At 37.3% G+C, this 25,569-nt stretch overlaps 1 protein-coding gene across 1 annotated transcript in view; it reads right to left on the reverse strand.

Moving 5' to 3' along the window:
• Nucleotides 1-25,569, reverse strand: part of RASGRF2 (Ras protein specific guanine nucleotide releasing factor 2) — a 147,548-nt gene that overhangs the window by 84,887 nt on the left and 37,092 nt on the right. The window contains exons 2-9 of the mRNA XM_042447812.1: nucleotides 24,037-24,143; nucleotides 21,030-21,177; nucleotides 20,247-20,336; nucleotides 14,952-15,205; nucleotides 11,996-12,075; nucleotides 10,895-11,088; nucleotides 10,518-10,627; nucleotides 7,678-7,796 (exon numbers count right to left, since the gene is read on the reverse strand). Of these exons, the coding sequence (XP_042303746.1) occupies nucleotides 7,678-7,796; nucleotides 10,518-10,627; nucleotides 10,895-11,088; nucleotides 11,996-12,075; nucleotides 14,952-15,205; nucleotides 20,247-20,336; nucleotides 21,030-21,177; nucleotides 24,037-24,143 (1,102 nt within the window). The remainder of the gene's footprint in view (nucleotides 1-7,677; nucleotides 7,797-10,517; nucleotides 10,628-10,894; nucleotides 11,089-11,995; nucleotides 12,076-14,951; nucleotides 15,206-20,246; nucleotides 20,337-21,029; nucleotides 21,178-24,036; nucleotides 24,144-25,569) is intronic.

Consider the following 25,569-nt stretch of genomic DNA (forward strand, 5'->3'; position numbering starts at 1 on the left):
TTATGATATAGCCAGCATCATACTTCAGTTAACAAAGCTTCTGACAAAGAAGCTCCTTTTTACAAAGTATTTTAACACCACCTAAGACCCCACTTTATCCTTGTTCTCTGCCTAACTGAATTTTTTTAGTGGCACCAGCATTGGGAGAATGGTGAAAGAGAGCAGGAGAAACACTTTGCCTGGTGTCAGGCAAAGTAACCACAATCAAGGTAACCTGCAGCTACGTTCAGAATCCTTACTGAGTATACAAGAATAGCAAAACAGAGAGAAAAGGAAAGTAGATAAGCCTGCCTCACAAGCGACCACCCCCACCCAGCCCCAGCATGTTTTTTAAAAGCATAGCTGAACATTTGGGACACTAAAATCCCTTATACGTGTTTTTCTGTTGACTTGTATCCTAAGCTTGTTTGAACATTTTGTGTTGGTGGTGGTTTAATGCTGTTTGTGAAACTGAAATAAGCTGAAATCATCATCAATCATCACCATCTCAGGACATTTTGGAAGATGTTTGCAAGTGATTCCTTGAAGGTTTAAAATGTTTTCATTCACTTATAAAGCTCACTTGGCTGGTTATTTAATTTCACATGTGCATATTCTTAGTTTTGGATAAAACTTTTGCTGAAATGTGTTGAGCTGCTCTCCATTATTGTGGGGTGGGAGCTTATCCCTATTCTTTCCATGTTATTTCTGCTTCTGGGATCAAATTTTCTGTTAGCACTCAGGAGCACATCTCCTTTGTTAACTGCAATATACCTCTATCTCTTTAGAAGTTTCCCTTATTTTAAATTTTAAATTTGAATTTAGATTAACATCCAAACTATTCTTGGTCCTGAAATATATTTAACTCCTATCCTATACTCTAGATTTCTACATTACATCTTTGATAACAACTATCTTTCTTTATAGTACAAATTAGTCCTTTATATTGCTAACCTAAATTTTCTTGCTTTCTTAGGGGTCCACCAAAAGTGGTAAAAGGGCCCTACAAGTTTGTTATGTTCCCAACACTTATTTTAGACCTGTCTTTATACATTTCTAGATATTGTATACATTGTATACACCTTTATACATTTTAGATAATTCATCAGGAATCATATAGAACCTGAACATCATTTTATAAAAAATTTCTTTAGGGTCATAACATGTAAATTTTAATACTTTGGTCCACACCTCTTCCTATTGTTTCAACTGAATATTATGACCTATATTTGTTGCCCATTTCACCACACATTCTTTAATTGTTCTTCAGTACTGTATCATAACAACAATTTGTATGTTTTTGTTATCAAGTGAGTGTCATCAGTGCATAACAGTTTTTCAAGCTGTTTCTTCTTTCTCAGAATTAAATCTATTCATTTCTTCCTTAAATCTTTCTCTTAATTTAAGGTATGATAACAATTGCATCTTATATTCTTTCTCTTTCAACTGCTACAATTCTTTAATCTTCTAATGTTTGATCTTCTTTCAGTAAGTGTTTATATGTTATCCATTTATGTACATTTCCCAATTCCCATCTGTGAAATTCTTCTTGTGGGGAATAACCATCCAAGAATATTAATCCCAACTCTTTTTTTTTTACATATTGTGGGCATATTTTCAATAATTGTCTTCTTATATGAGATGAGTTTTAAAGTCTGAATTTGCCTTTAGTTTCTCATATCAAAATTGTGCATGCCATCCAAATTTCAATTCATGATTCTCCAGTTTTAACATCATTTTACAGTGGGCCCTTTCTATACATGGAAATGTACACACCCAAGATGCCTGAAGCCAGCTTTCATGCCACTTGACTACCCACCTGACAGCCAGCTTCAGAGCGCTCCAGTGCTGTAGCATTTACATGCCACATGCCACAGGAGCACCATAAAGTCACGACAGGATGGGAAAAGGATGCTTTTGCCAGCTCAAAAAGGAACAGCATTTTGCTGCCTCTTTGGGGGCTAGCAAAAGGCTGGATTGGGGCCACAGTGTGCAGTTGCCGCAGCCCCAGCCCAGTTCTCTCAGGGGCAGCTTCAAGCTGCCCCTTCAGGGCGGTCTGTTCCACCCCTTTGTATACTATCTCAATTCCCATTCTTCTAGTTAGTTCTCCTCTTTCTTGAGGATCATACATTTTTAATCAAGATTTTTGTTTTATCATTATTTATGATGAAACCTGCAAATGTACCTTATTCTTTTATTTTTTGCATCAGTTGATCCAAACCTTTCAACAAATTTTCCAGTATAATGCTTTTAGTTTAAATTCTTCTTTCCTAATACTTTCTCTTAGAAAAGGGAACAGCTGTATGTTAATTTTTATTGCTTTATTGCTGCGTATTCTAAAATGAATTGTATAGTTTTGTTTTGTTTTTCCTTACAGTATTTAATCCAGTTTAATCAATTATAAATGCCTGAACAGGGCTACAATTTACAGGTACAAAACGCTGTAAAATATTTTAATTTTGCAGAAAAAAGCCAAAAATATTTTACATAAATAAAATAAAATAAAATATAAAGAGCTCAAGGGAAAAAGCATTATCACATTTCCCCAAAAAACATTTACAGTGGACCCTTGTTATAAGCTGGGGTTTGGTTCCAAGTTCCCCCGTGGATAACAAAATCCATGGATGCTCAAGTCCCATTAAATATAATAACAAAGCAAAATGGTGTCCATTATAAAAAATGGAAAATCAAGGTTTGATATTTTAAATTTATACTTTTTTTTAACATTTTCAAACTATGGATGCTTGAATCCGTGTATAAGAAATCCATGTATAAGAAGGGCCAACTGTATATGGAAGATTGTCAACAAACTTCATGATTAAGAGGGAATTTCAACCCAAGCCTGCCCAATCTAAAAAATCAATACAGATATCTACTGACCTGTAACTCTGTTCAGGCACTCATAATTGGGTTAAACTGAACTTGTGGGGGTCGGGAGACAATCTGAATGGGACAGTGTCCACTATATATGGAGGTATTACTTGGGGTTCACATTCATGTAGAGAACTTCCATGTGTATGGGGAGGCTCCCCTCTTCAGGCTATCATTCTCCACATATCTTGCTCCCTTTTCTTACCTTAAGCATGGTTAATTATAAATGCATAAATAGGGCTACAATCTATCAGATATCCCAGAGCTGTATTCCTATGTCCCCTTACTTGGGAGTAAACATAAACACAGAATCAAACCAATAAAAATCTTTTTAAATCTATGATGAATTTTAGCACTGACTTTTATATTTAAAAGTACAGTTCAGAGCTCTGAAAATATTCATCTTTGAGTGAAATATTTCATTCAATAAAAATATACTAAATACAATTTTGTTATATTGTAATTTATTAATTCCCACATTTTTAGATAGGCACACAAAGCATAAGCAGCCATTACTGACATGTTAAGGCTTGATATTTTAAAGACACATACTGGGAAATAAGTGCCTATCCAAACATAATGCTTAATGAACAACCACCATGTGTAATAATCCATGGAGCCTAACATCAACAGGTTCTTAATTTGTGCATTTTTAAAAATGTCAATTCACATTCCTTTAAGGCACAGATCACTGATATGCAGGTGTTGTCCCTACTGTAAGGCAGACTAAGCCAGTTCTTTAGCGATCAGATGGTGAGGATGGGGAATAGCAGAAATATGTTGCAGGACAGAGGTGACTACACACGGCTTTTCCTGCACTCCCTATTCCAAACTGCTGCTCAGAGCCTTATCACATGAGGAAAAGAAACACATGCTATCATAGCGCTTCTGCTTTCTTCCCAAAGGAGAAGGCCGTGAAAGTGTGCCTTTTGTTGCGCTGGAAAAATCCATTTAAAAAAAGGCACACTTTTATGATTGTCTCCTATGGGAAGAGAACCAAAGTACTACAACGTCACATGGTGAGGCACAGGGAAAGCTACTGCTCTCTTGCTCCATTTCGGCTTTGTTTTCTCATGCAATAAGGCTCTAAGGCAATACAGTCTTGGACTGGCCCCAGATGTGCAAAAGGCCAAGCCACTGAATAAGAAACCTTTAAACAAGTTACCAAATCTCATTAAACCCTGTATAGAGAAGTACAGTGGGCCCTTGGTCCATTGGGGTTTGGTTCCAGAACTGCACGTGGATACCAAAATCCATGAATGTTCAAATCCCAATACAGTCAGTGGAGTAAATAATAATAATAATAATAATAATAATAATAATAATAATAAATTTATTTATACCCCACCTCTCCAATGTTGTTCCTTATATGAAATAGCAAAATCAAGGTTTGGTTTTCAGCATTTATATCGTTTTAGAATATTTTCAAGTAGTCTATGGCTAAATCTATGTATAAATCTATGGATATGATTCTGTGGATATGGAGGGCTGACTGTACCTGCAATCTTATCCAAATCAGATTTAAGTCCAACTGAATGTAGTCAAACAGGTAGAACCATATTTAAAGTAAAATTTTACTTTATAAAATGTATAAGAATGTATACGTTACTCAATAAATATACTTAATACACCAGCATATAAAATAATACACAGCATAAAGATTCACATACAACAGCATATTTCCATCAGAACGTGGTATCAATAGTGAAATACAACAGAGCCGGAAAGTCTTTCTTGACTCTACATGTTACAAGAGCAAAACCTTTCTTTCTTAAACATTTCAAGCATAATTCTTGTTTCACTAGAACATATCAGAATGTCAGTCTGAAAAAACTTCCATCAATACAGATGTTTAATAGAATGAAACATATTCGTCTATACTTCTGCCAAGGACACTTTATTATAAGAGACTGAAAGATATCTTTAAAAAAAACTAAATGAAATGAAATGAAGCCCATCTTCCAGATCATTGAAGTCAACTGCCACACCTTAGCAAATGTGTATACTACAGACAGACCATCATGTCTACAAGAATAAAATACCTGCTGTGCAAAATTCTAACAATAATTATTTTTTATTTCTATAGACGTACATCCCACAAAGCACCCTGCTTTCTAAGACATTGTGATCCAGTGGCTGCGTCAGAAAATGTATTAAGCCAATGAATGAACCTTAGCGGTGGGTGCACTGACTTTTGTACCAGTGCCATTTGCCACACTTTTCGGTTCCACTGTTCTATTATTCATCTTGCAGGCATTGAATTCTAATGTCAATATTGATCAGAAGAACAGCAATGACAGTTGACACAATTTCTGCTTTTTGTTTTCATACAAATTCTCCAAAACCTGGGGGGGGGGGGGTTCGAAATGCCTAGGCATCTGCAACAGCTGTTGAATGCCTGGGGGTTTTCCAGCCATTAACACCAAAGAATCAAAGATTTGCCATTACTTTCTTGCATTTCTTTCTTTCATTTGATTATTATCACCTATCTTATTAAAATGAAACTCTCCAGCTGATAATTTTTAATCTGAGCCTATTTCCTGTACTTTTGTTTGAAGTGGAGAGTTGATGGTGTTTTTTTTTTAAGAAACCCTGTGTGAAATATTACTACAAACACTGCCTGAATGCCAAGTAAATATGCCTGGATAAATTATTTCTGAAAACAATACAAAATATTTAGGTTTCATCTAGATAAGTGTGCAATGCTTTCTCAGTGCAGTCAATGGATTTGTTTTGCAACATGCTTCCCAATCAGCAGCCCAACACTGCAGGGGATTCTGCTGGTCTGAGAAAAAAAAACTGCAAAGTATTCATGAGGGGGCCAGTGTGATGTGGAGGTTTGAGCATTGGACTATGGCTATATTTTCACTGCAGAAATTTAACACAGATCTAACTGCCATGGCTGAATGCTATGGAATTCTGAGATTTGTAGTTTTATTAGTTATTTAGCCTGCTCTGTCAGAGAGATCTGATGCCACAAAAAATTACAAATGTTACGATTCCCTAAGATGGAGCCATGACAGTTAAAGCTGTGTAAAACTATTATCTCTGTAGTGCAGATGCAGCCTGAAGTTCAAATCCCTCATGGAAACCCACTGGGTGACCAAGCGCAAGGCACACACTCTCTGCCTTACAGGAAGGCAGAAGCAAATACCTCTGAACAAATATTTCCTGGAAAACTGCATGATAGGGTTTTTGCCTTAATGTTGCCATAAGTCAGAAACAACCTGAAGGGAGACAACATCAACATAGATGTGTAAGTAACTGGCCTTGGACTCTCTTTAAAAAGATCTTGAGATGATAGTTGCATTTTTCTGATGTCTATATTTTTTAGAAACTATAACACACGAAGCAACCTACATTCATACAGCATAAACTGGTCATGAAACAAAACATGGCAGTATCAAGTGTTCCTTCATAAGGTTCCACTCATGCCACATTCCAGGACTTCCCACCTATCTTTTCTCTTCCCTCACCCATTTCAGGATCATTCCTTTGGCTTCCTCTTCTAGCTTATGATAGGATCATTCCTTTGGCTTCCTCTTCTAGCTTATGATATCTCCATCTTGTGTTCAGGCAGTACTTTTTTTTTTAATTACAGAAAGGTACTCAGGTAACAGAGCAGTAGTATTGATAATTTGCAAGTAATGTGGGTTCATTAAACTGTATCTTTCTATAATTAATTTTGAAGGGAAATATGCTGACCTTCCCAAAGAACCACCAAAGACATCCAGCAGATACAGGGGCCAGGATAGCTACCCAGATCATCCCCGGGGATGGGTGAGTGTTTGCACCTGTCTCTGTGCCATGGGCAAACTACAACTATGTGTCCCTTACCTCTCTCCACCATTGGCATGATGAGGGAGAAGATCCCTGTCATCACATCTGATCTGGAAACAAGCACCTCGCTGCATCCACGTAGCCAGGCATCCCATTTCCACATGAGTCACAGTGATGAGGGTCTTCTCACTAGCTACAATGGTGAAGAGAAGTAAGGGGTGCACAGGGCCATCTGATTTGCCAGGGTCTGAAGTAACTCTGTGGCAAATAGCTGGCAATTTTGTCCTGCACTAAGCTGCCTTTGACCTGGGATCAGGCAGGATCCACCAGTCTGCCAGATCCCAGCCCAGAGCTAATTGATGATGGGAGGCCAGGGAGAACACAGGGCTTTGGGTCTGTGTGGACAACCCCCTCAGTTAAGGCAGGACAGGTTCCTAGGCATTTCAAACATACCATGTAATGGTTTCTCTCATTTAAAAAAATCCAGTTGGCACTGGCACTGGCACTGAAAAATCCTACTGATTTTTTTAAAAATCAAATTCTATCATTTTGTGATGTTCCTGAAGCACAAATTAAAAATGGGAACAACAGGCAGCTGTTTTCATTCCTCACAATCTCTCCACCAATTGACAAAGCTTCAAGTACTTCAAGTTTCTCTTGAGTTTTTGCCTGGATGTTGGCATCATCTGGGTCTGCAACGTTTATTGGCCAGACAGACCTATTTTCCATGCTGCTGTAGATAATTTCTGGTCCACTGAAGACGGTAGTCCCGTTATTGTGTATGTTACTTTCCCATGGGTGCTTTACTATTATAGTGCTGCTGTTTTTCATGTCCCCTGGAAAAAAAACAGCATAGAGTTGGGGCTCAGCAGCAGCCCAAAACTGTAGGGCTACAATTCATTAATCATATCTGGATACGTGCAGATGTCTGGTCTCAGCTATATACTACCCTGCATCCTTATCTTTCCCAATGATGCCAACATTAAGTCTGCTGTTTTAAAATTTTTTTAATGCTTTATGAATTAGTCTTAAACTAAATGGTCTTACCTTGTCGTATAAAAGTTTGACTGGTGTCCAATAATATGTCACACCCTTCTACTATCATTCTTTCTATAGCAAGATTTTTCCGTATGTTTTCTGTATCACTCACTTCATCATGCATCACTCTGTTGAAAACCCATGAGGGGAAAAAAAAGAAACTTTAGATCCCATAAATAAATTGTTAACTGCATAAATATGCATACACTAACTGGCCTAAATCCAGCTGGTACAGCAGTTGTATGAAATCAATGGGATACATTCAGCAATAGATCCAATGGTTCTTCCCTAGTTAAGAATAACAATTAGATGTGGACCATGAACACTGGAACCTGTCTGACTTTTATGACCTTCATAGAGACTTTCTTCTTGGCCCCACTAATATTTAAGGTCAGGTTGGTGATGACTGGAGAAATAATCTTTTTCGTTACTGTACTTTGTTATGGGAAGATTTGCCTGGAGTCTTAATCCCTTTAGCATTAGTAGAAGGTCCTTTTTCTTTCTCAGGTGCTTCATCTAGCTGAATTGTTACTGAATGGTTTTGAATGATTTCATACGTTACTGCCATTCCTTTGTTTTATGCTGTTTTACTCAGGCTAAGGGCTCTTCCAGAAAAAGAAATGTGTGAGGTGATTGCAGTGAAGTTGTCAGGATTTTTTCTCTATGTATCCAAATGACATTTACACTGGCCCAGATTCTTCACCAGCAATTCCCACTACCAGATGTGATATTTTATTCCCACCCTCAAATGTGTATTTTTAAATGTAGAGACATCTCAAAACAATATCCATCTATTTATCTATTACAGTTGGCCCTTCTTATACACGGATTTTTTATACACGGATTTAAGCATACACGGTTTGAAAATGTTCCAAAAAAGTATAAATTTACCTTGATTTTCCATTTTTTATAAGGGACACCATTTTGCTATGTCATTATACTTAATGGGACTTGAGCATACACGGATTTTGTTATACACGGGGGATCTTGGAACCAAACCCCAGTGTATAACAAGGATCCACTGTATCTATTTTTAAGTTATAATGTTGTAGTCTATTTGTGAGACGGTGAGATCTTTTTTAAAAGAAAGAGAATATTTACTGTTCAAACTCCATAGGACAACCTAAGCAAATCACGCCCTGTTGAACCAACAACAACAACAACAACAAAAACACTTTGGAAAAGCCCTAGTGCAGATCCAAGAAATCCATGCAAGAGTCCTGAGTTACTTTTTTGGACTATACCTCCCACTACATGTTTGTTAGTGGGAGGAGAGTTCTGAGAGACGCAAAGTAACTTTTTCTAAACTCTAGTTTTAATGTTGAAGATTTACCACTTCCCATTATTCATAAGAGGATGCACATAGAAGCTCACGTTTTATCTCCTGCATAACCTTCCTCAGTCAGAATTCAGAACCATTAGTCTGGAATAGCAGTATGGCAAGGGGTCTTGTAGCATCTTTGAGGCTAACTATGCAAAAGATGTTGTAGTATAAATTTTTGTAGACTTGGTCTATAATCTGCATCTGAGGAAGTAGACCAAGTCTGTAAAAGCTTATGCTACAACCTCTTCCACTCAGTCAACAATTCAACATTTTTAGCATATTGCTCCAAGAACAGAAAACAGCCCTTAAAATATCACAAATGAAGACATGAATAACCATGTTGGCATTGGCTAGAATGCTAGGTGTGAACAACATTTACTTGTTCATAACTTCAGTAGGTAATCTTGGGAATTCACGATTCAAGGTAGAGATTAGGATACTCTGCCAGCCCCACATTGCTGTCTGGACTCCCAGTTCCCATCAGCTCTAACTGGCATACTTAATAGTCATGCATGATGAGAGCTGAAGATCAAAAGCATCTAGAGAACCACTTCTATTTAAAAGCCTTTTTAAAAAATTAACTGTGAATTCCTAAGAAAAAGTATAGAATACAAATAAAATAAAATAAAATAAAATAAAATAAAATAAAATAAAATAAAATAAATAAATAAATAAATGTAATCTGCCAGGCAATAGAAAATGGAAATACATTTCAGAACAGAAGAAAACACATCACTATTGTTACAATATTTGTTTCTGTTTTATAAAATGTTCCACTGATATTTGCCTACTGATATACTTCATTGCACTAGAACTGTCTGTACCAAAAATTCTCAAGTTACTCAGTGTATTAAAGTCACATTTTTTCCATTGAAATAGCATACAGTTTCTAAGAAAATATATCTAAACAACAGCTTTCTATATGCATAGTTCATGTCCATAGCACATAAACAAGAATAAAGATTGGGATAAAGTATTAGTAGTTTCTGAAAGCGGAGCAACCTGGAATATCCATAGCTCATATCTTATATTCCTATGATAAAAAAAGCACAGACAACTTCTTTATGCACATGAGTTTTGTGCCTATGTAAACTAGGCTGAGATAAAAGAAAATTTCATATATTATTCATGTAAAACTATGCTTATACTGGGTAATATTGGTTGTTGAGTGATCTCTGAAAAGCCAAAATCATTCTCTGGGGACACTTTTTATTTTTCCTGTGCTCACATACACCTTAATTCCACTTTGGAAAATTCCACTTTGAAAAAGAATGTACAGATATCATAATTTGCAATTTCTATTTTAGTCTCATATAGGGTCGCCAGGTAGAAAAAGGCACAAGGCTCTTGCCCTTTTAATGATTGTGTAGAAGAGGAAATTTCAACAGCTACTGCTTGTCATGCAGCAACACTTGCTGAATACACAGACACACAGACACACACACATATATAAGGGACAGGAGCCCTCTCCCTTATTTCACTTGGCAGCAATAACCTTGCATTCATAGAATAAATGGAGTCTCACCTTGACAATTCTTCTAGCTTGGATTTAGCAAATTCAAGGCTTTTTCTTTCCACATGTTCATGTGGTGTATGAGCCAGAAGTTCATGAAGGGTTATAATATATCTAGGGATCTAAAAACAAATCAAAGGGTTTAGCAGCAATCAATTAAAAATGATTTTAAATATGATAGTTCAAAACAGCTTCCAAATATAATTAAGAAATATTAATCCCTTATTAAAAGCAGATGGAAATGCTACTCTTTACAAATCTAAAGGCCCTTCCACCAGATAAAATCAATACAGTACTTCAACAGCAACAGGCATTAGGATTAACAATCAAAATTATACAAATAGTTTTTACAAATACACCAGTAACAACAACAACAACAAAAACCCTACCTGGAACATGGGATAAGTAAGGAACGTTTCAAGCATTCTGCCCTCACATGCAGGGTTGGCTTCATATTGCTTCAAAAGTTTGTCAAAATCTCTGTTCTGCTTGCAGTTTGCAAGAACCTGGAGACTGTACTGATGATTTCTAACAAATTCTTGATAAATATTCAGCATAGGTAGCAGGATATCAAATAAATCAGCTATAAAAGAGAAAGAGAAATAGTTGGGTTGTGCTGGAAGTCACCATAAGAAAAACAAAAACTTAAAATTAAATTATTTACACTGGAGGAATAGCACAATCTGTGTGATTCACCTAGTACTACGATCATTTGGCTGCTACTAAACTTTAACAATAGTAGCAATCTAATCTAATTTCTAATCTAAGTAATATAAATAGAAAGACATTTAAAAGGCATCTCTTTTCTAGGTACAAAGATCCAGAGTTAAGGAAATCTAAATCATGCAGTTGCTGAAGACAGAGAGCGTCTTGAAGCCACCTATATCTTGGCAACTGCCCGACTTCTGGGCACCTTCAGGGTAGCTCCGGCTTTAAAGGGCCATCAATTCGGCCCTAAGTTTTTTATTCCTTCCAAATATGTTTGGTTTGTCCAGATTAAATCTAAAGTTATTTAAAGTGTGCAGAGATAAGAATGTTCATTTCCAAATTAATTTACTATCCTGTCGTATTCAAAGACATACCTTTCTTTATTTTTAATTTGAAAAAGATTTGGTAGTCTCTAACCCCACTTAATCAAACCTAAACTATCTCTTAAGGACAAAGTGACCAAACTGAGCATGAGACAAAATTAATCATTTCAAAAGATCACCATGTTTGGTAAACTGGGAGGCTGTAGTAAAAGAGGAAGAGTGCATTGCAAGTGTGTAGACTCCACCAAGGAAGCCACTGCCTTGAGTTTGCAGGACCTCAGTAGGGTTGTTTAAGATAGGATGTCTTAGAGGTCTCTGATTCATTTGGTTGCCATAATTTGAAGCTGACATGATGGCACTTAACAATAACAATAACAGTACTCATCCATATATTATTATGGAATTTTTGGAAAATAACATGAAAATTGCATTTTAATATAAGAAAACAATTAGGGTTACCTAAAATAAGAGTTGGCCAGTTTGCTATTCTTGCTTTTAATCCTTGATGAAATATTTCATGCAGAAACATTATTGTTTCGCTGGAAAGAAATAAAAGTCTGTTACAAAAAGGAATTATTTCAATGTTATTTGCACCTATCACATGGAGTCTGATCCTAAACATATCTGCATAAGCAGCTGTTGTTCTTAAATGGCAATTAAACAAGCATACCTTCCTAACCCGCTCCAGCCATAAAAATGTCGGAGCTAGGACTGTATGTTCAGGGTTTATGAAGCATGGGGAAAAGCCCTGACTCTTCCATCTTTTCTTGGGGGGAAATTGTACATTTTCAGAATTTTCTTTTTAAAATTCTATATTAGCACCCTCTACAGATTGAATGTCATTTCTTACTTTAGAAATATAAAAAGTATGATATATAGCTTTGTTTGGCATAAAATGATTATTTGTATATTAAAAGTAAAGTTTATTAAGAAAATGATTACATTTTTATTTATTTTTAAATTGTTATTTATTTTTTTCTTAGAAAAGGAACTATAAGGTCTTGAACTCTTAAGAAACCTCTTTGGTTTTGCCAGTTTATGAGAACCAACCAAGCAAACAAAAGAAGAGAAGAATCATCCATATCAGTAAAACAAAGATATTTCAAGCAAATACAGTTTGCCCTATCTATATGCGGGGGATCCGTTCTGTGCGTATGGGGAAAAGAGCATAGGAAAGAGCATAGGAAATAATTAGGCATGTGCACATGGCGGCACATGGGGTGCACAGCGTGGGTACGCACCTCATTACTTCTAATGGGGCTTGCCTTCCGCGTAAGTGCAATGCAGCAGCTAACAAGGCCAATGCGATTTTAGGCTGCATCAATAGAAGTATAGTGTCTAGATCAAGAGAAGTAATAGTGCCACTATAGTCTGCTCTGGTCAGGCCCCACCTGGAATATTGTGTCCAGTTCTGGGCAGCACAATTTAAAAAGGGGTGTTGAGAAACTGGAACTTGTCCAAAGGAGGGCAACTAAAATGGTGAAGGGTCTGGAAACCATGCCCTATGAGGAACGACATAGGGAGCTGGGGAAGTTTAGCCTGGAGAAGAGAAGGTTAAGTGATGATATGATAGGCCTGTTTAAATATTTGAAGGGATGTCATATGGAGGAGGGAGCAAGCTTGTTTTCTGCTGCTCCAGTGATTAGGACCCGGAGCAATGGATGCAAGCTCCAGAAAAAGAGATTTCACCTCAACATTAGGAAGAACTTCCTGACAGGGCTGTTCGACAGTGGAACAAATTCCCTTGGAGTGTAGTGGAGTCTCCTTCCTTGGAGGTCTTTAAACAGAGGCTGAATGGCCATCTGTCGGGGATGCAATGATTTAAATTTCCTGCATGGCAGGGGGTTGGACTGGATGGCCCTTGCAGTCTCTTCCAACTCTATGATTCTATGATTCGATGATTCTATTATGTCATAACTGGATGTATTTTCCTAATGCATGCATATCAGCACCATATATTTGTGTCTATTGGCTACAACTGTTTGTTTCTTTCTTGTAAACTCACCATGCACTGGCAGCTAATGGCTCACATGCTGGTCTGTGGACCACCACTTTGCATAGTAGTACACAGTCTTACATAAAATCTACCTGCTACATAGTTTTTAGAAACAATATAGGGGTAATAAATTTGTGAACATTTTGTCTTAAACATTCTTTTCATAATTATAAAAGAAATTATTCCATAATCATTTTTCCACACACACACACCCAAAAAATAAGGGTTTTGCAGGAAAACAGGAGAAATTATATTTTCCACAAGTTTTTCATTTATTTTCCTGGCTTTCACATCTTTGCTCTCTACTGTCTTCTACTGTTCTGGTGGCTACACTAGCTAGTATGACAGAATGGGGCTTTCTATCGGCTGACAGACATGGATCTATTACATCAAAAACAACTGCATTTTCCCAGATGGATCATCAACTAGGCCACCTCTGAATCTGGCACACTGACTCTCCATTCATTCCCTGTCAGTGGGGGAAATATATTTTCATATATGATAATTTTCAAATAAGTGCCCATGTTAGTCTCTTGCAGCATAAAAAGAATAAAGGGGGAGGGATGTTGTATATGGGTATAGTTGGTTAAAAAGCCCAGTAAAATTGCTCCTTCAAGTCAATGAGTCTTGAATATACAGTGGTACCCCGGGATACGAATTACCCAGCTTACGAATTTTTCGGGATACGAAAAAATCCCATAGGGATTTATTGTTTCGGCTTACGAAGGTTTTTTCGGGTTACGAAAAAACCTCGGCGCTATTTTCCGCCACCGGAGGGCAGCAGAGAGCTATTTTTTCCAATAGCGCCTATGGCAATTCAGGTTACGAAGGTTTTTCGGGTTACGAAATTAGCCGCGGAACGAATTAATTTCGTAACCCGAGGTACCACTGTACACGAATTTCTGTTTACACAGGTGTGGTCCAGAACGGATCCCCTGCAAAAACGGAGGGGTGACTGTGCAATAATATAGCACAAAGCATTAAATTCTACTTAATTTATATTAATGCTCTGAATTAAATCCTCCATGGCAGGGCTGCCCCAGCTATTTTGCTACCGGAGACAAAGGACAAGATGGCACCTCCAAAATGGCACCCCCTCACCACACCATGCACAAATATCAGTTAGATTGGCAAGTGGATATTTAAATGCTGATGACAGAACAGTATCCTTAACCATATCTGAAGCTGACAGGATAGCCAGGTGACCCAGAATAGTCCTCAATCAGAGGGGAACAGGCAAGAAAAAGAATATCAAGGAAGAAGGCCTGCAAGTTGTCTTACTTTGCCCAACGGTAAGGCCAGCCCTGCTCCATGGATCAGTTTATGATAAGTCATACCGAAGGAGAGAAAACAGACATAGATGAGCCAACTTAATTCAGCCATGATGGAATGAGAATTAGAAACTATATCAAATCATACCTGTTGAGGAATATGCTACTGACATCATCATGACTAATTGGTGGTTTCTTTGAACTCGCAGCCATTCTTAATGGTCTTAGAAAGCAATTAACAAGGATGTAAAGTTGATGCACATATTCTGATTCAGCTTCAACCATATTGAAAACAATCTGATTTCTTTTTCGCATACTCTCTGCATGTGGGGAACAAATATAATCTTGGACTATTGTCTTCCATTTTCTTCTGCACAACCAACCTCGCATAAAACTCTGGACCTAAAAATAAAATAAATTATTGATTGAATTAAAAATTAAAATGTATTAATTATTAATTTATAATTAATTTATAATTTAAAAATAATGGTCATTTACAAAAATAATAGGTCCCTCTGGAATGTCTGACATTACTGTAAAAAAGAGAACAGAAATGTGTGAAGCTAGAACAGAAACAATAGGAAACTGCCTTATACCTATAGTACATGCTGTTCAATATTACATGGACTATTGGTATAAATGAGAGCACCTTTCCAGGAATGCAGACAGTAGTCTTTCATAGTTAACTCTGTTAATGACCCTGATTGAACCTGGGGCTGCAGACAAAATATAGAGTTTGTTTCCATTGTTTCATAACTGCACATGTCATAATATGAAGTGTTATATTCCAAACCCATCTTCTCTTGAGGTAAGAAGAATAAAAAGCCCTGGCTATTGAGGAACACCACATACACACTGCAGTTCACCCAAGATTTCAGACTGAGATAGTGAAATAGGATCTAAAAAGGAGTCTAAAGTAGATATTGATCAAGAATAAAAACCAGTGTGGTGTAGTGGTTTGAATGTTGGACTATGACTCTGGAGACCAGGGTTCAAATCCCCATTCAGCCATGGAAACGCCGTGGGTGATCTTAGGCAAGTCACATTCTCTCATCTCAGGGAAGGCAAAGGCAAACCCCCTTGGAATAAATCTTGCCAAGAAAACCTCATGATAGCTTCAACTAAGAGTTGCCATAGGTTGAAACAATTTGAAGCACACATCAACAAACAATCAAGAATTAAAGGCTCAGTAAACTACTTGGAACAGCACATAACAGTAAGTTGTTTGGATGCAAATAATCTAAGCTGGACATTAATTATGCTAAAAATGCCAAGGGCCACACTGCTTTGTCATCAAGATAGGCCACAGATTATGGTTTTTGTCCACTTGCAATGTGAATCAACTCTAGATTTGCTGAATATAAATTAGAAGTATCTTGTGAGCTGCTTTGGGTCCCTTTCTGGGAGAAAGGTGGCATAAAAATGAAATAAATAAAATAAATAAAGTACCATATATACTCGTCTACAAGTCTAAAAATTTATGGCCAAATATTGACCCCAAAATCCCAGGTTGACATTTTTATGAGTCACTATGGAAACATGATAGCAGCTCTTTCAGATTTCCCCATGCTGTGTGGAGAGGGGTTTAGGAGGAAAGAGCCAAGCAGAAAGAGTCCTGGGTGGGTGGTTGATTGAAATTGCTATTTGTTTAAGAGTCCCTCTCCCACCCGCACATCTAGCTGAAACAAAAGCTGAACCAATGAAGAAAAGGCTCAATGAGAGTCTCTCTTGCCATATGCACATATACACACACAGAAGGAACCTCCAAGTTTTACGCTTGACCTATTCATGGGACATGCCAAAATCCATAATTTTGGCCCCAAAACCTGACCTTGACTTATACATGAGATCGACTTATAGTTGAGTATATACGGTAAGCAGTTGTCCTGTGTTTCAGACTACGCCCCTTCCAGGATATGTGACTGAAAGAGCAAGACAAATCTTCTCTTTCAGTTTCCTGAACTCTCTCTTGAACACTATCAAATGCACAAAGCAAAACCCAGACTTCTAGCAATGACATGGAAGCAAATGTGTACTAAGAAAAGTAGAACAACAGCCTACTTTTGATAACATCACCATTAAAAATGATTTCTGGTGAAACTAAAGTTTGGCCTGAATCAATCACTAAGAACAGAACCAGTGAATCAATTACTGAATGGTGAGTTAACACTTACATAAATCCCATGGGTTCAATGGGTGAACACTAGTTGGAACTAGTAACTAGGGTTGCCAGGACGCAAGCATCTCAGGCCTTGAGATTTCATGGCCAAAATATTTCATGGCCATTGCTTGGTGAAGTCATGAGGCAGAGTCCTGGTAATATCTTTAAACATGATGCATTAAGTCTCAACTACAGTATTCAAAGCAAATCAATGCAATTAAATTAACCAAAGGAGAGAGAAACAGCACTCTGGATACCATAGTATATCTGGTCAGTATGGTTTGGTGTTGCAGGCTCCAAAGCAGCCTGTGACTGCTGGAGCCATCCACTTAAAGGATTCTTTTAAAAAAAAAAAAACAACAACAACCAAAACTACTACTTCTAGGACAGTGCTCTTGCCCCAAGATTCTTCCCATCATATTGGTAACTAGACATTCAGGACTATGTGTGAAAAATTATTGTATTACTGTTTATACAAAAGGCTAACAGGGTAAGATTCATGATTGACTACCCCTAAACATTTCCTTTAAAGATAGTCATAAGTAACCAGCAGTTTCTTCCTATTGATATAAAATGTGGCTTGAGAATACAACAGTCCAGGGTTTACTGGACTAAAAATAAACTATGAAAAAGGAAAAATATGAATTATAAATGTAATACAAACAGATCTATTTAATCTACAGAGGTTATAACTAGAGGGTGAAACAGACCACCCCAAATGGACGGCTTTAAGCCTCCTCTTCTGAAGACAGATTGGAGCCATGCCAACCACATGCCACGCCCCCAATTCAACTTTTCAACAGCTGAAAAAGAAGTGGCAAACAGATGCTCTTTTTTGCACCAGCAAAATGCTGGGGTTTCTTCCCTATCGTGGCTGGAAGCCCGCTTTAAGGCACTCTGGTGGCATACGGTGTCTAAACGCTGTGCCTCTGGAGCACCCAGAAGCCAGCCCATGTATGGGCAGCCAGGCGGCATGCGTCATGTGAACGTCATGCTCCCAAGCCACTCAGAAGGTGGCACAAAGGGGCGATCTGTTTTGCCCCACAGTTTCTATGATTTCTGATAATTGGGTATTCTCATAAGGAAAAATCTATCACAGCTAACATATAGAAATTATAAACTAATTCTCAGAAGTACTAATTAAAAATTGAAATGGTCTAAGTTTCTTTTCTTTTTACTTTTTCATTAGGTAGGCTATTTTTTTCTATTTCACTCTTTCTCATTACCAGTACAAAAAGTAAAATTTAAGCAACTGTAGATGACACTTGTGAAATTAATAGCAGGAAGAAATCTCTAAAATTTATTAACATTGCCAAGTACAGTCTCAAATTATCAGGGAGTATAGCTATGCCTAATCTTGAGACACACTATGATGCATTTTAATTGACTCAAGTGGTTAAATGTACAAGCTCCAGTACTTCAATTACTTTGCTTCAATAGAAAGAGAAACAGAATCAGAATCACATGAAGCAGATCTAGTTTAACCAATATTGAAAAGAAAACAGCATAAGAAAATAACCATCCAATGACAACCCAAGAGATGTTTAACAACAGGAAAAAACTATTACCAGAACTTTTGTTTCCGTTTTTAGAGTACATTTATTTAAACAAAAACTTAAATACAACCAGTACGAGAGATGAAGAGATTATACACACACACACACACACACACACACACACACACACACCATGTGTATATAAACAGGTGCAATTAAAGTTAAAGAGATGTGTAATTAAAGTTAAACTTGAACAAATTAATATTACCTAGAACATGTTATTCCACACTATGGAATGACCTGCTGGAAGAGATACGACAACTAAAAACATTGACAGCATTTAAAACAACATTAAAGACACATCTCTTTAATATTGTACTATCATATTTTGATATTATATGGTTTTAAATTGTTTTTAAATTGTAATGTTAGATATTGTATTGTCCGAAATACTGTTGTAATCCCGCTTCAATCCATCGGGAGAGGCGGGAAAACAGAAATAAAACTTATTATTATTATTAAATCATGACTTTTAACTGGTATATTTTAAAGAAGATATTACTGTACAGTCGGCCCTCCTTACCCATGGATTTCTTATCCACGGATTCAAGCACCCACGGCTTGAAAATATTCCAAAAAAGTATAAATTCCAAATAGCAAACATTGATTTTTCATTTTATAAAAGGGACATCATTTTACTATGTCATTGCATTTAATGGGACTTGAGCATCCACGGATTTTGTTATACACAGGGAGTCCTGGAACCCAACCTCAGTGGATAACAAGGGCCCACTGTATATGACTGTATTTTAATGGTTTTATAGTATTGTGATTTAACTGTTGGTTTTATGTGTTTTCATCTTTAATTGCATTTTGTACTTTGTTATACTCTGCCTCAAACCTTGAGGAGAGGCGGGAAAGAAATAAATTATCGTCATCATCAAGATCATCATCATTTCCTTTTAAAAGCAGAACTTAAGGTCCCCCAAGAGCTCTTAATATATTTGAGACTTATTCCAGCAGTAATATAAATAAAACAAATAGATAAGCTTCCTGTAATATATAAAATATTACAAGAAGTGAAGTTTAGGCAATCCAAGGGAATGAAACAAGCAGTTCTAGTGTATTGACCAGTACTGTATATAAATTGACCCAGGATTTTAGGGTCAATTTTGGGGCATAATTTTTTTTACTTATAGTCAAGTATATACCGTAATTAAGAACTGAGGAAGTGAGGGACCAAGGGAGACAATTGTCAAATTATTTTTGTAAATGGAAATTAATTTTTCAGAAAAAAACACAAAAATACAACAGTTTGCAAACTTTTTTTAAAAAATGTTGTTTCTGTATTATACTGTGTCATTACTTTTTTGACCCGCTGCTCTGATATGACCTTTGAGGCATATGGACTTTACCCACATACTGTATAGTCCAAACAATACCATAAGCCTATGTCTGCTTCAATTAACAGTATATTTCACCTTTACATAAAATTCTTTTTTTTTAAATACAGTGGGCTCTCGGTATGTGTTAGAATTTGCTTCCAGAATCCCTCTAGGATACCAAAATCTGTAGATGCTCATGTCCCATTATATACAATAGCATAGTAAAATGGTGTCCCTTTTATAAAACTACAAAATTAAGGTTTGTCCATTGGAATTTTTGGAGAGGCGCAGGATTTTCTCAAGCCCTAGATGGTTCAATTTGTGGATACAAGTGTAATTTGAAGAAAGATATGGTCAATGTATGTGTGCACTCCATTTCTATACAATGTGTTGAAGTTTACCTTTTTGATTTTTTTGATATCTGGATCTTCTTCTTCTTGGTTGCCTTGATAAGGTCGCATTCGTTCTTTAGTTTTATTGAGAGCTACAATCTGGCAAAACCAAAGAAATTAATAAAAATCATTAAGATTTTCTACCAGTTCAAGTCTATTCCATAATTCTTACTTGAGACCTTAAGGATTTAGGCCCAGTACACACGAGCAGGAAGCGGTGTGCTGGTACCGATTCTAGGGTTCGGGAACGCACAGCAACCACATGCTCCTCAACCCTGGGACGTAACAGCGTCACAGCCCTTATGACATCTCAAAAAGAAGCTGCTCTATACAGCTTCTTCCTGCCTGCGCATCATTGGTTTAGCAACCGCACAGTCACACCAACGATCCAGAGGAGAAAGGGGCTGCCCTTTTCTCCTCGTTAGTGTCAGGGTGCATTGGAGGCATAAGGCGTAAGGGCACCCCTTTTCCAGGACAAGGAGAAGCAGCATTTTGCCCCTTCTCTTTGGCCCAGTAAAACGTCAGATTGGGGCCACAGGTTGGGTGTGCAGTTACTGTGGCCCCAATCCAGTGCTTCCAGGGGCAGCAAAGAGCTTCTCCTTACCGAGCTGTCTGTACAGCCCCTTACTTTCAAGACAGTGAAGTCTTCTAGCATAAAAATTATAATGTATGGGAATTTTATCACTAAGTGAAGTGAAGGGTAGATTGTATTCCATATATAAAATAGTCAGTAATTGCAGTACAGTAAAAATGAAGCAAGAAAAGTAAACTGCACTTGCTGTTGGAACATACCTCTGATTTAAGCCTTTCAATTTCTGTGTCTTGATCTTCAAGTTGATGTCGTAGCTGATTTGCTGAGATCTTTTCTGTTTCTACAATCTGAACTAGATGTATATATTTTTGCATTAATACTTCCCTTTCAATTAGGATATCTGAGTAACTACAAACAGACAAAGCAGAAAGGAAACATTTCAAGTTATCAGACATGATAGAAACTTTTGTGATCACTTTATGAACATGTAAATTGAAGAAACTTCTAAATCCTATGCTTAATAATGCAGTGAAGAAACAGCAGGCATAGCCAAGGGCTATGACAGAATTCACTTTTAATAATCATATTTTAAATTTTAAATTTGAATTTAAAAAAATGATTAGTTGAACTTGATCAGGATATAGTAGTTAGATTATAAATTGTCCAAATTCACATTTCCTGAATACATATGAACAATAATATAACTATCTTTGGTATTCAAACTTCTTTGCATTTCTTTAATCATGTAATTCTTTAATCAAAAATGTGTGCAAAATGTGCATATTAGGAGAAACCCACACAACCTCCCCGCCTGATTTCTTTAAGCTTGCAAACTGATGTAGAAATAAGATGAAATAAATTGACATCTGGAATAATTAGAAATAGAAAGAAACTCACATTCACAGAACAACCCATTTCTATTTTTTACTGACACTTTTTCCATTATTTTCAGCAAAATGTAGGTACTTCATACTTTTATAGGCATTTATTAATTGTATGTATTGGCAAGATACCACTCTTTAAACTTAAAGGGCCAGAATGGAAAATCAGGACACCAACATATTATTAATTTAAATAAATTACTGATAAATGCTGATATTACAATATGTGTTTTATACAACTGATATTTATACACTGGAAAAATGAACAAGGGAGTTCTAAAATATTGTTTTAAGTGTTAAGAATTAATGCAAGTTGTTGCCCTTGAGAACTATATCTGGCAAGAGCAGTTTATTTTATAATGCTTTTGAAGGAAAGCATGTAATTCATTGGAATCAGTACTGAAATGTTTCACCTGTGTTTATATGAATTTCTATAAGGAACGCTAGGACAGAGCAACACCAATTTCCATAGAAAGATTCTATTCCTGTATATTTTGTTCCCCACCCTACAGATCTTTTAACTTTGAAGGTTACTGCACCGGGGATAAAACGTTCCCTGATGCGTTACAACGGGCACGAGCGGGGCCACGCACGGAGAGTGATGGGAACCCGATGGGGCCCAGAATGCTAGTTTACCGCACAGGGAACGCCGCCGTTTCGAAACAGTTCCCAGAAATGGCGTCCCCTGGAACCTGATGGGAACCCGATGGGAACGCGCGGAAGCAGTGGCGGTGGCGTTCCCTGTGCGGTAAACTAGCGTTCTGGGCCCCATCAGGTTCCCATCACGCTCCTTGTGCAGCCCTGCTCGTGCCCGTTACAACGCATCAGGGAACGTTTTATCCCCGGTGCAGTAACCTTCACTGTTTCACTGTTGCCTACCTAAGAAGAAAAGATTTTGTACAAGAAAAGCATTATCAAGTAACCAATTAACAGCATAATCCTATGCATGTCTATTCCTGCTGTGTTTAATGGGGCCATCTTACTTGATCACAGTTTAAATTGGCTATTCTTAAAATTCTGATTTTTTCCTCCACTTTGAATCTATTGTTTAAAAATATTAAAATAAAGAATTTGGGGTATTTAAATGTCAATCTTTTCTTATTCAAACTAAACAAAACTATTATAAGCTATTCATTATGATATCATGGTATTCTATCAATCAATGGGATATTTTGGGAATTATCATTAAACCTGCTTGCTGGCCTGGAAAACAAACCCCTATTAAATTAAATGGGAATAGCTCTTCAAGTCATTTTTTCCTGTGCAAACATAATAGTTATCTCTGTTACCCTCATTATCATCACCACCATCATGGAATAACAACTATACTGTACTATACTTCTGTGTTTTCTGCTTTAACCCAGAATTCATACAGCTCCCAGGATTTTCCAGGCAGCATGGCTAGTAGTTACACTGAGTGGGGTATCTAGTACTTACAGCCCCAAAAGTAATTTGCCCAAAATGAGAAGGATGGCATTTGTATGAGAAGTAGCTATGACATTTATATCACCAACATGATACAATGGTTGTCATATTATTACGTGTGGAAAACTAATGTGGAAATCAGCTTCCTTGGTGATTCAATGATGCAAAAATCAGATTGGGACAGTGACCCATAGACTTGCCAAATCATAGCAGTAATATGGAAGAGGATTCAAAGAAATGGTCAACATCAAGAAGATCCAGTGCTCTGAAGCAAGATTTTATACTGGGCAATGGCCAAAAACTATCTAGGGAAAAGTAGCTGGAGCCCACACTGGGGATATGTATGACTTTTAGTGAGCAGTGCTGTTCAAGTGGAACAGAGTTAGGTGATGTTCCCACAACATAAGCAAAGCAGTGAACCAGGTAGAGCTGAGAAGGTCCTCACAGACCTATATATAGTAGAAGGGCCAGTGTGCTCCAGTGGTTTAAATGTTGTACTAAGCCTCTAGAGACCAGAGTTCAAATCCTCACTCAGTCATGGAAACCTCCTGGGAAGGCAAAGACAAACCCTCTCTGAACAAATCTTGCCAAGAAAACCCGGTGATAGCTTTGTCTTAATGGAAACAACAAGGGCACGCAACAACAACAACAACAAATATAGCATGTAATGATGTGGCAGCATAAGCAAATGAGAGTTTTAGAGATTTGCTTATGAGTAATGTGAGGATGCACTGGCCAGAGAATTACTGCTGAGGTTCCTGGATTAGAATTCTTGTCTCTCTCAGTAGAAGAAAGAAGCAGACCTACAGCAGATGTTTATGTTACTGCTACTTTACAATGGTGGTAACACCCCTGAGGCCACAATAATAAGTACACAAGAGAAAGCTGGAAATTCTGTCTAAGTAAACCCCAGGTTTGATTGGTCAGAAACTAATTGTCATCACTGGAGTTGGTTTCATACCTGGCTTGGTGAATAGCCTCTACCCATTCTTCTCCATCTGCTTCTTCCTCACACCGGAGCTCAAGTGGCTTCTGTCCTTCATGGCCAAAAAGGACAGTGAAATAGTACTGTTAAGTTGTAAAAAAGGGGAAAAAAGAAAAAGAAAAAAGAATAGTGTTTGAACACAAAATACAAAAGTGAACAAGATACAAACATTTAGTGTAGTATTAATATAGTCAACCATTCAATTCATTCTGGCTCACAATTTTCAAAATGGGAAAGCATGGCTCAATGAGATCAAAGACCTATCTAGTCCAGCATTATTTTTTCTAAACAGTGGACAAGAGGTGCTGGTGGGAATCCCGCAAGGTGGCAAAAAGGGCCTTAAGAAAGAAGAAGAAAGAAGAAGAGTGAAGTGTGCATGTTGCTTTCAACTCATTTGCTTATTTGTTTTAACTTTGTTTTGCTTTGTTTTTAGGAAACAAGACTTTTTGCAATATGCAGCTGATTAATAATATAATAAATTCAAAAGAACACACACACACACACACACAAAACCAGAGTTAACATCTTTAGTCTAATAAGCCTTGCATTATTGCTTTCCCCAAACCCATTCACCTAAAGGAAGCGTCGAGGGACTATAAAACAATATTAAATGGGCAACAAAACAAGGGTTAAATGCAGGCTTCCCATCCTATTTGAGCCTGGCACATCACCCTCCTTCAGATTAATAGAATGCCTCACTTGCAAAAGCACATTAATATGGCTTGATATCAATATAGCTTGAATATATTGTCATTTTTTTCACATTGCACAGTGATCCTTATCTTCTGCCAATGGAAAAAAACTTCATTAGTGTTTAGGACTGGCTGGAAGTTAAGCAGAATCAGCTCTGTTTTTTACTTGGATGGGAGACCACCAATGAATACCAGGTAATTGGTTTGTATTTTAGACGAGGAAGGAATTGGCAAAACTACTTCTGAGTCTTTCTTGCCTAAGAAAACCCTATGAAATTCTTGAGATTACCATAAATTGACAGGCAACATGAAGGCACAGACATACTCAGCTGACATCAAGCATTACCCAGCATGATCAAGGTCTCTTTTACTAATTAAGTCCACCTCGACAGCTTTCTGGTTCTTTTTTCTCTCTGTTAAACTCGCCTGCATTTACTTTAATTTATCTTACATTTATACATAGGAGGCTAAATGATGAGAACTGACTTTATAATAGGCTTATTCACTCTATGAAGACACTGTCACAGAATATATTGATTTCCATTCTTTCTTCCAAAATACAGGCTCTTGAGCTATAATTTTGCAAAACATATACAGAAATAGCATCCATATATAGCGCTATACAGACCGGCCTATAGTGCGCCCTCGTCACGTGCTAAGGGTTGGCCGAGGGCACACTGCCCATACGTGCTTCACCCCTAGCATGTGACGAGGGTGTCAAAATGGCAGCACCCTGTACACACAGGCGCCGACATTTTGACACAACAGACGCTTAGCGTCTGCATGTCCTGGTGTCATTGTGATGCTGTGAGTGCGC

This window comes from Sceloporus undulatus, chromosome 2, assembly GCF_019175285.1.
Source record: "Sceloporus undulatus isolate JIND9_A2432 ecotype Alabama chromosome 2, SceUnd_v1.1, whole genome shotgun sequence".
Classification (NCBI taxonomy): domain Eukaryota; kingdom Metazoa; phylum Chordata; class Lepidosauria; order Squamata; family Phrynosomatidae; genus Sceloporus; species Sceloporus undulatus.